The sequence below is a fragment of the Parasteatoda tepidariorum genome, chromosome 7, assembly GCF_043381705.1.
Source record: "Parasteatoda tepidariorum isolate YZ-2023 chromosome 7, CAS_Ptep_4.0, whole genome shotgun sequence".
NCBI classification, from domain to species: Eukaryota; Metazoa; Arthropoda; class Arachnida; order Araneae; family Theridiidae; genus Parasteatoda; species Parasteatoda tepidariorum.
The window spans coordinates 10214592-10223711 of NC_092210.1; the positions used below are offsets into that span (position 1 = coordinate 10214592).

Consider the following 9120-nt stretch of genomic DNA (forward strand, 5'->3'; position numbering starts at 1 on the left):
TTCGCGGGAACATTTATAATATATATATATATATATATATATATCTTCTCATGGGTGAAGCGTTGACCATTGTTTTAAATTTGACTACACTCAATACTATTTTTTCAAACTTCTTAAATAAAATATTAAAGATGTTTTCTAGCTTATAACTTTATTTGATCTTAAAAACTTGCAAGTACTTTACTATTTAATTATGTTTTATTCGCTCTGTCAGATGAATTCAATGACTAACGTTACCGTCGTAGCGTGGTGGGACTACGTCACAAAATTTGCATTTCTAAAGTTATCTGAAATCAGGCTTTTATTTTGTTTTGGTAGTGATTTTTTTAAACGTGTTTAACTGGTTCAAATTTGTTTATAAGAAACACAAAATAACACCTTTATTGACACCAACTCTTAATTAATTTTGGCAATATGTATTAACTAAATTAAAAAAAGGAACGTTTATGCACTCAAAGGCTAAGTTAATGTGCAAAAGGTACTTCGTTTATTGGAACTGTAGAAAATGACCTAAAATTGACGCAGGCGACCACTAATTAATTTTAGCAATACGTGCTACTGGTATTATGGTAATTGGTGCAGTTTTAATAAGGAATTCTACTACGATTTTTACATTAATATTTCATGTATTTATATTTAATATATTAATATTTTATATATTTATATTGTATTTATTAATATTTTCATGTATTTATATTTTATGTATTTATATTTTAAATATTAATATTTTATATATTAATATTTTAAAGAAGTAGATATAAAAGAACTTTTTTCCACGACTACTTATAAATATGTTTAACAGTATGTTAAAAGCCAGATATTGAAATGGTCTTGCTCTAAATATCTTTTCAAGGTTTTACAAGAATTCCATTCATTTTTAAAATTTCAACTTTAGTTTGCAGCAACTTATAAGCGTATTTAGCACAAAACTCAAGAGTTTGAGGGTATGTAACCAATTATACTGATGCAGTTGCAAAGTATTCTATTGATATAATTAGTAATTATTAAAACTGACTATTTTGTTTTGATGAACTGCAAACACATTCTTTTGTTTAGTTTAATAACTTAAAGCTACCGGGAAAAAAAAACAAATATCAATAAATAATACAGTTAAATAATATAGCTTTATTAATTGTGTCACTATATATATATTTTTTGTGTGAATGATTTCTTGATGTCGTTCAGTGCTGATTTATTGATTCTTTTTCTTTTTTCCCCCACCCCGTACGAAGAACGGATATACAGCTGGCATATTTATGTTATTGTGAATGACCGACATTGGTGGTGGTTGACTTCCACAGTTGAATGTTTAAAATAGGTGAATGTTGACATAGTCGCTTTGGTAAATGTCGAAAATATATACTAGGTCTAGTTAAGTGTAACTACCCGGTATACATTTGCCCGGTATGCCCTACATCAATGTTTTTTTTACAGCTCAGTCCCACTGCCCGGTATACATTTGCCCGGTACTCCGAACACTGATGTTTCTTTTATCTACCCTCAGCAGATACCAAAATATCGACAAAATATAATAATATCAACGAATAAATTAATATCAAATCGGACATTCACCAAAGTCACTATGTGATTATTAACATTCACCAGTGAAAGTCGACATTCTCCTGATTTTGGTCATTCGCGGGAACATTTATAAATAAAAGACATGTTTAACAAGCAAAGTAGTGCACTTTGAAAGAACCATAACCATAAGCAATTAAAAATACTTACATACAGGCTGGTTGGCACTTTTCAGTGCAGTTTTTGATGATATCATCTGTTGCTGTTATATCCCCTACAAAGGTTGTTTTCTTAATGTAATATTTATCTACTTTGATTTCAATTAAAATTTTAGAGTGTTATTTATATAGAGTATCCAATATGTATAGAAAATATGAAATTACAAAAAAAATCATATAACGAAAACATGCTCAAATCGAAAAGTATGAAAAAGACTCTTAAAACATTCAAATAACATGTTTATTAGTGCAAATCTCACCTCTAAGCCCAGCTCTTCGTAGATGAGATGGTAAGAACTTTTTTATTGACTAACTACAATTTTTATTATAAAAAAGGACTACAATTTAACTTTTAGGTTTTTGAATTTTAAACCGCAGGTAGTAATTTCTCAATCTCTTTGTATGCCTGTTAAGGTAGAAGAGAGTAATTGTTTTTGTTTCTCCAATTGCGCCATCTATTGACCGGAATTCGAATTCTGCCGCACCCATACGTCACACCCGTCTATAGGGCGGACCTATTCATACATCAATTCATTCACCCACGGATCGTAATTTTGACCTGAATCCGAAAACGATCAATCTCTAATTCAGTACACCTACAGGTATTGATTTGGTATGGGAACATGGAGGACTTTACGACTCGACAGATTTAACGTTCATCAGTCACCATTTACTACACGGGGAGTCTTCTGCCGGTGGGATTCGAACCCACGAACTTTCGGACATGGGCTCAGCGGCCTACTGGTAGTATTATCACAAAATGAAAACTGGGCCAAAATTGCTTAAAAAAAAAGAAAAATCGGAAAATGGCTGCAGATTGCGAAACTAATAATAGACATCCGTAAAATAATGTCCAAGATTTCTGGGCTAATCTATGAAATGACAAGAAATTTTAACACAACTCTTAATGCTGGCACCTCTTCTAGAAGGCACCTTAGATTTTAGGAAATAAGAGGTCAAGTTTTGAATTATTGAATGAAAGTATTCCACGAATTCAGTTAAATGAAATTTATTCTTAATTTTGATTTTTGTAAATATCTTATAACATCTGTTCTTAAGTTTTTGACTATATGAAATGCGACAATTCCCATATTTTTTGGATACTCTGTATTCTTCAAGTGATGTACCTACTTAGGCAGAGCTCTTCCGTGTGAGAATAAATAATCTGTTCATCAGCACACATGTTCAGACTTGTCACAGTCGTCAACTTACAATGCTCAATGCATTCCTTAAAATAAATATAATAATAAACATATAATATATATATATAACTATGACTAAACAACTACACACAGGATGTTCCGTAAAGATTGGCGGGCAGCACCTGTATACGGAATCTGCTTAATCAATAATTTTTTTTCCACACTTTTCGAGATTTCGAATAATTTAAAAATTCTAGCGCTTTGAAAAAATGTAAATTTAAAGGTGTCTAACACTTTTGGGACTAAAATCAAAATTTAACTAATATAAAAATGTCTCCTCTAAAAATCTGAGCATACTAAATGTAATTAAAAAAATGAAAATTACATTATCTCATATTAAAAAATCGAAAATGCCCTTACCGTCGTTGTTTTGGGTGTTCAACTTCACGTATCATTTCGAAATACTGCACAAAAGTTATTAGACATCGAAATAGCGATTGAATTAAAAAAAATGTAGAGGAAGTACGTCAAAACAGAGAAGAAATTAACATTTGATATTTAGTTCGAGAATTCTTACCTGTTAAAAATTTAGAAAAAAAAAATACTATGTGTATCGATCTGCAGCCTGCTGAAATCCAAATATGTAGTAAGAATTCTACATGCTGAAAGAGCTATTTTTATTTGAGGACCTAATGCAATTTTTTTTTCTTCGAAATTGTAATGCTTTCGAAAATTATTGCATTTGCAAGTGCTTTTCTCGTGATTTTTGTTTTGTTTTTGTGCTTTAAATGCAAACTATTTATTCACTGTTTTGAAAAAAATATCTTTCTCTCTCGAGAACTTTATTTATAAGCTCTGTGCTTGAAACTGAGTCGAAAGTAACAAAAAAAAAAATAAGAGAGGGAGAGAGTGAAATTCCATTTTGTCAGATATAAATCTTAATATTTCTGTATAATATTTTGAAAATAACAAAAAAACTTGATACAAGAGTGATAGAAACTGTTCCTTTTTTTTGCACTTTAATAGGTGCCATTGACGATTAAAATAACTTCCTATTTCTTTCTCCGTATTTAGTTATACAATCTTTTATTTCATTACATATTAATAAACTGCTCTTTAAAACTAAAGTAATTTAACATTTTTTTAAAAGAATATGTTCCTTGATTTTGTAAAAAATACTGGCTGTTAAGGAAAAAATTATGAAAAAGAAACTAATATTGCGGCCGTTGAGATAAGCGAGTATGAGGCAAAATTTCTTTAGTTATTCAAAAGATTAAAAAAAAACTCAAATAATTTTTGATTTTATGCTAGATTTTTATTAATATTTTCTGTTGAGTTCCTAGAACTGTTGTTTTTTTAATATTATTTGAATAATAAGAAGCATTTGATTATATTATCAAAGCATTGATTTAAAGTCGTGCATTAGGGGAATTAACATTTTACATTAAAAACTGGTTTATTATAATTACCAAGTTAAAAACTGCACTTTTTATTAAATAACATAAAATAAAAAGAACTTTCCCTTTATATACTGTAATGAATATTATATTTAAAATTCTGCAAAATTTGAAATTCTGCACATTATATGAAATAAGGTTTCTAAACGAATAATATGTCGCTTGTAGAACTGTTGTAAATTTTTAATTCTGCTTTTCAAAAGCTCTGATGTCACACGAAATGATGCTTTTTTGCGAATGATATGCTATGAGTTGCAGAATGATGATATGCTTGAAATGCTATGAATGATATGCTTGGGAGTTTGCAGCTGTTACTCATGACTGTTAGGTCTAGTTTAGCCTATCTTTAGCCAATGCCTTTGCTTATTCTGAAAATGGTGCAAAACATCAATTTGGAGAAAATTAAAAGAGTTTGTGGTTTAATTTTTAATATTTAAAAGCTTAACCCAATGCTGGCTTTAGGCATTAAAGAATTTCGAAAAATGAAAATAAGCCATTGATTTTAATAGTTTTTATCTAAGAGGAAAAATATCGCCAAATTGGCAATTTTTTGAAAGAAAATAATAACATTTAGAATAATTAAGTTATTTGTTGGTTTGTCCCATGTGATTTTTCCCGACAAAATGGTATATATAGTTTAAAATTATAGCTTTGCTTCAAGTCAAAGGCACATAAACTGTAGTTTTTAATTTTCCTTATCGAAAGAGTTTCGAAAAACCGGGTTATTAGTTACTCATGACTGTTACGTGAATATTTACCCATCTCTAACCAGCGTCATTTATGTTAATTATGAAAACGGCGCTGATTGTTAATTGGGGAAAAAAAAAGCTTTCGTGATCTAATTTTCAAAAATTAAGACTAATTCATGGAATTTAATTATTTTTTTCTAGGTGAAAATATCTCGCCAATTTAGTGATTTTCAAAATATTTTAATAGTTTTTAGAGCAATAATATTATTTATCCGTTCTAAAGCCTCAATACTTCTTTAAGGCAAAATGATATATATAGTTTAAAGGCACTTAAAATTAAAGTACTTAACTGTACCTTAAACTCGACTTTAAGGTACTTAAACTGTGGATTTTACATTTTGCGTGGTGAAAACTCCCTTAAGTTATACATTGGGATATTATTGTCTTACCTGTTGTGTTAAAGGTCCAAATCCTTGGTTTTCTTTCCACGATTTAATATAGTCTTTGCAATTTGTATCATAGGGTGCTGGTAGTCTTATATTTTCACTCTGAAAACATCAGAAAATAACTTGTAGAATGAATTTTGTACGAAAGTCGTTAGAAATGATTTGATGTAAAATTTTAATGAGTTTTACTTTTGCTAAAAAGTAATCGGAAAAGAAAACAATTTAATCGTAAATTATTAAAATGAATGAAAATTAAATTAAAGTGATAAAAATGAATTTTCCACCATTGCAACTATGATTTTTCTGTACAATTTTGAGATACAAGAAAATTCTAAATGTAAAGTAAGGAGAGTAAAATTTTTTACCGCATTTCTGGAAAATTACGCATGTACGAATGTTTTATTATTAGAGAAAATTTTTCTTAATATATAGTGATCTATTCATCTATTTTCGTTTAAGGTGTTCCTTTGAGCAGTAGTGGCCAACGGGATAGAGTGCTTGCCTCCCAAAGAGGTGTCACGGGTTCGAACCCCAACAATGGCTGGTTAAAATGAAATCCGCCATTGTTGGGCTTCATTTATTTATTAAATGTTTCTCAAATTTTTAATAAAATTTAGGACATTACATACTTTTAAACTAATTTTTTTCATTAATTAATTAATAAACTTCAATAGCAATTATGAATATAATAAGTCTCCGGGTTCCGCTAAAAAGAGGTCAATTACTTTAAGTTCCACTGCCAAAAAAAAAATTGAGAACTGTTGAGTTGAACTGTCATTGCAGCTCTTCTTAATAGTTAACTATCTATTTCATTGTGATATAAATTAACTATTTTCGAAAAACTATCGCTAAATGTTTCGTTAGCGAGGCATTTTATATTTATCTATTTGTAGGTCAGGATAGTCTAGTCGGTAGGGTGTTTGACCCATGTCTACGAGGACGGAATTCGATTCCCGCCGGTAGAGGACTAGGGACCAGTGCACGCTAGTTCTGTTGATTCACGAAGTCCTCCCTACTCCCATAACAAATTATATCTCTGGGAGTACTGAATTGGAGGTTGGTCGTTCTCTGGTTCAGGTCAAAATTACGATCTGTGGATGAATTAATGGATATATGAATAGGTCAACAAACAAGATGCCCTATAAACAAGATGTGTCGTATGTGTGGCTGAAGTTATATTCTTGGCCATAGATGGCGCGACTGAAAAACAAGAAACGCACTCTCCGTCTTAAATTCGTCTGGTTTCACCAAGCAGGCTTGCTGGTTTGGCAAGCGACATTAGAAACAACAACAACGATATTTATCGATTTTGTTGGGTGGTATTGCTTGAAATAAAATAGGATGAAAAAAAGTTTTTCCGAAATAATTTGCAGTATCTTACTTTATGGAAAGTTCGAATGGAATGAAAAGGTAATGAAAAACAACTTTTTTTCATATATTAGAAAAAGCAGTGGATATAATTACCATTGAGACAATACCAGTATAGTGTTCACCACCTGCCAGTGCATGACCCTCAAAAAAGGGATTAAGTAACTGCATACGGTTATGTACCATCACGTACACAACGATTGGATCAAAGTCGAAAAAGAATTTCTCCGGATGTAGATTAATAAATACATTTATTTCTATTAAAAAAAGATTTTAAATTAGTGTCTATTGCAATATGAGGTTATTGTTTCAGATTTTTGTAAAAAAAAAAGGAAGAAAAAGAAAGCAGATTAAATAATTAGAAATGAGTAAAACATTTAAAAATAATTTCAAGCAATTAAAATCTGAATTACAGTGGGGAACAAATTTTTATTTCGTTTATACGAATAGTTGATCCTGTGGAATTCGGGTGTGTGGTTTCAGAATCTGAAATAAGTTTCGTTTTTAAAGCTACAGATTTTTTCAAAAATGAAATTTTTTTTCGAAATGTTCAAGTTTAACATCGTTATATTTAACAAGGGTTCATGTAAATGTTGCAACAAAACTTCTAGGTAAGATAGGACACATCACCAGGTTTTAAAATGCATAGGAAGCAATACCCGGAAATGTCGTCGTATTAGCTAGGGTTGCTTCTAGCAAATAACTTGTTCAGATGCATGCGAAGAAACAGTTAAAAATAGGGAAGTACCCTTAGCGGCGTATGACAACATTTCCGAACGCGGGTACTGTGCAATTTTAATCCTGGTGATGTGGATTAACTTCCCTAGAAGTTTATTGCAACATTTATACTGACCCTATATTCATATAACATTTTTAAGCTTGTACATTTCGACAATAGATAGAGTAAAAATGTGACTAAAAAAATAGCTTGACGAGCGAAAACGATTGCGGATTTAAAATCAGCTACGTTAAAAGATCCGTTACAAAATCTCATGAAAATAGAAAATGAACGATATTGTTTCCCAGTGCTACTAAACACTTTAGATTTATTAAAAAAAAAATTATGTTTCTGTAAGACCTAAGTTCAGATTGCATTAAATTTTTGGCAAAAAAAAGAGAGGAAAAAAAATGCAGGATATGACTTTGGTGCTATTAAGTATTGAAGTTCAAATTACATTAAATGTTTTGCAAAAAGAAAAAGAAATACTTTCTCAAAGAATTAGAAGTACTCAATATTATACTTACTCAAAGAATTAGAAAAAAATTCTTCTTTATAGTCAGGTTCAGTGATAGCAGTGTAAAGATTTACACAAATAGTAGGATTACCCTGAGCAGTTATCATTGGTACTGATCGAAATTTCTCCCTTGTAAGTAAATAATAGACGTTAGAGATTTTTATGAACTTTAAAAAAATAAGACTTTTGTATATGATCAAGGAGTATTCAAACTCAAAAAAATAATATAATATTCACATTAAGTAAAATAATATGGTTAAAATTACCAGAATATGGTAAAACTGATAATCTTTCTGTTTCTATGGGAACACCAAAAATCTCGGCAATTTTAACTGAAGCACATTGTAATGATTTAGATAAAATTAACGATGAAATATCGTTTTTAATGTGTGATAAAATTTAGTTAACATGGTAATTTATTTTAAAATTTTATCATGATACTTTAGAGCATAGCATGAAAACATTTAATTGGTAAAATTTCCTTTTCTGTTTTGTATTTTCTTACTAAATTTGTAGTAAGAACTATACTTTTGGCAATCCAGAATTTTCGGTAACCCTTTAACAAATAATGAAAAAATCAAAGTGAATGGATATCGTATGTTTTAGGTTTTTTTCCAGAATTATTATTTGTTTGTTATGTTTTTGTTTTCTGTATTTAACTATGAATTTTGTTTACTTTTTATTAAAAATATAATTTTATAAAATGTGATAAAATTAGGTAAATATGGTAAAATTTTTTTAATTTTATCAGGATACCTTAGAGCATAGCATAAAAACCATTTATTCGGTAAAATTTACTTTTCAGTTTTACATTTTCTTACTAAATTTGTGGTAATACGAAACATACTTTTGGCAACACTGAATTTCCGGTAAACCGTTACCAAATGACGAAAAAATTAAAGTGAACGGATTAAATATTGTATGTTTTGATTTTTAGGTTTTTGATTTCCAAAATTATGTTTTTGTTGTTGTTTTGTTTCCTTTTTTTAAAATTAGAAATGTCATTACCTTACAGTCCTTACACAAACACACACAGATATATATATA

General features: G+C 29.6%; 1 protein-coding gene across 1 annotated transcript in view; it reads right to left on the reverse strand.

Annotated features, from left to right (window-relative positions):
- Window positions 1–1724: 1724 nt before the first annotated feature.
- LOC139426032 (uncharacterized) overlaps window positions 1725–9120 on the reverse strand; it is a 60466-nt gene continuing 53070 nt past the window's right edge. The window contains exons 2-6 of the mRNA XM_071183458.1: window positions 8084–8202; window positions 6935–7095; window positions 5474–5572; window positions 2868–2964; window positions 1725–1792 (exon numbers count right to left, since the gene is read on the reverse strand). Coding sequence (XP_071039559.1) covers window positions 1725–1792; window positions 2868–2964; window positions 5474–5572; window positions 6935–7095; window positions 8084–8180 — 522 coding nt within the window. The 5' untranslated portion in view covers window positions 8181–8202. The remainder of the gene's footprint in view (window positions 1793–2867; window positions 2965–5473; window positions 5573–6934; window positions 7096–8083; window positions 8203–9120) is intronic.